The sequence below is a fragment of the Eimeria maxima genome, genomic scaffold (assembly GCF_000499605.1).
Source record: "Eimeria maxima Weybridge genomic scaffold, Emw_scaff222, whole genome shotgun sequence".
NCBI lineage: Eukaryota > Apicomplexa > Conoidasida > Eucoccidiorida > Eimeriidae > Eimeria > Eimeria maxima.
Genome location: NW_013563689.1, coordinates 31,128 through 32,474, shown reverse-complemented (window position 1 = coordinate 32,474; position 1,347 = coordinate 31,128). Strand labels below are relative to the sequence as shown.

Genomic DNA, 1,347 nt, shown 5'->3' with positions numbered 1-1,347 from the left:
AATTCTATGCAAGAGTATCCTCTTCTATTGCTGTAAGTCTACCCTTTTTTTTTTTTTTCTCCTTTTTTTTTTTTTTTTTTTTTTTTTTTTTTTTTTTTTTTTTTTTTTTTTTTTTTTCTTCTTCTTTTGTGTCTCCTCAGGGTGTCTCCTTTGCTGTTGCTGCTTCCTCTATTTTGCTTTATGCATGGCGACGTGATATACCCGAGTTAGTACCCTTTATTCAATTAGGGTTTAGGGTTTAGGGTTTACACGAGGGTTTAGGGTTTACACGAGGGTTTAGGGTTTACACGAGGGTTTATTAGGGTTTACACGGCAGTTTATGGTTTGCTAGGGTTTGGCTAGGGTTTGTGGGATTCTTAGGGTTTGTAACATTTTATTAGGGTTTCCTAGGGTTTAGGGTTTAGGGTTTAGGGTTTAGGGTTTGCGTACAGGTCAAGAGATTCTTTATTATATGCCTGGGCATCTGCAGGATTAGATTTATATTTTTTATGGCATTATGCTGTCCCTCTTGCTATGGGCAGTTTTGTATTGCAGCGCCAGTAAGGGTTTAGGGTTTAGGGTTTAGGGTTTAGGGTTTAGGGTTTAGGGTTTAGGTTGATGAGAAATCTTATGAATCCTTTTTCTCTCGTTATTCTGTCCCTGTTTCCGTGATAATTCCTCCCTTGTTCTTCCATCTACTATGTATTGTTTATGGTTTAGGGTTTAGGGTTTAGGGTTTAGGGTTTAGGGTTTGTGTATATTATATTAGGGATGGTTTACCTCTTGCTGCCTCTCTTATAGCAATTTCTGCTGCTGGGGACAGCGGCGCTCTTTTCTGTGGTTCTGCCTTTGGCAATATTAAGATTATACAAAGATTATCTCCTAATAAAACTGTTGCAGGCAAGAAGGGTTTAGGGTTTAGGGTTTAGGGTTTAGGGTTTAGGGTTTTTTGGGGGGATGGGGGAAGGTTGTTATATATATCTGATTTTTCTTGTGTGTATATTTCCTGTTGTTGTAGTGTTTAGATATAGTATACCTTTTCTTCGTCCAATTAGGGTTTAGGGTTTAGGGTTTAGGGTTTAGGGTTTATGTGTCTCAGGAGTATTAGGGTCGTTAGCATGGAGTTGGGCTGCTGCTCTTCTTGTGTGGCATTTATCCGTAAATGTTCCTTCATTAGGGTTTTGGTTATTCTCTTTATTTGATTATTTATTCTTTGCCACCGTAGTAAGATATTATTAGGGTTTAGGGTTTAGGGTTTAGGGTTTAGGGTTTAGGGTTTAGGGTTTAGGGTTTAGGGTTTGATGTACATTTTTTCCATCCACGAAATTACGATATTATACTCTTTCCTTCTCGTTCTCCTTCTTCATC

The 1,347-nt window shown here is 38.1% G+C and overlaps 1 protein-coding gene across 1 annotated transcript in view; it reads left to right on the top strand.

The window, feature by feature from the left end:
- Nucleotides 1–6: 6 nt before the first annotated feature.
- Nucleotides 7–1,347, top strand: part of EMWEY_00022640 (Phosphatidate cytidylyltransferase , related) — a gene marked incomplete at both ends in the record, with an annotated part of 1,768 nt that continues 427 nt past the window's right edge. The window contains 4 exons of the mRNA XM_013477913.1: nucleotides 7–32; nucleotides 432–539; nucleotides 749–888; nucleotides 1,079–1,203. Of these exons, the coding sequence (XP_013333367.1) occupies nucleotides 7–32; nucleotides 432–539; nucleotides 749–888; nucleotides 1,079–1,203 (399 nt within the window). The remainder of the gene's footprint in view (nucleotides 33–431; nucleotides 540–748; nucleotides 889–1,078; nucleotides 1,204–1,347) is intronic.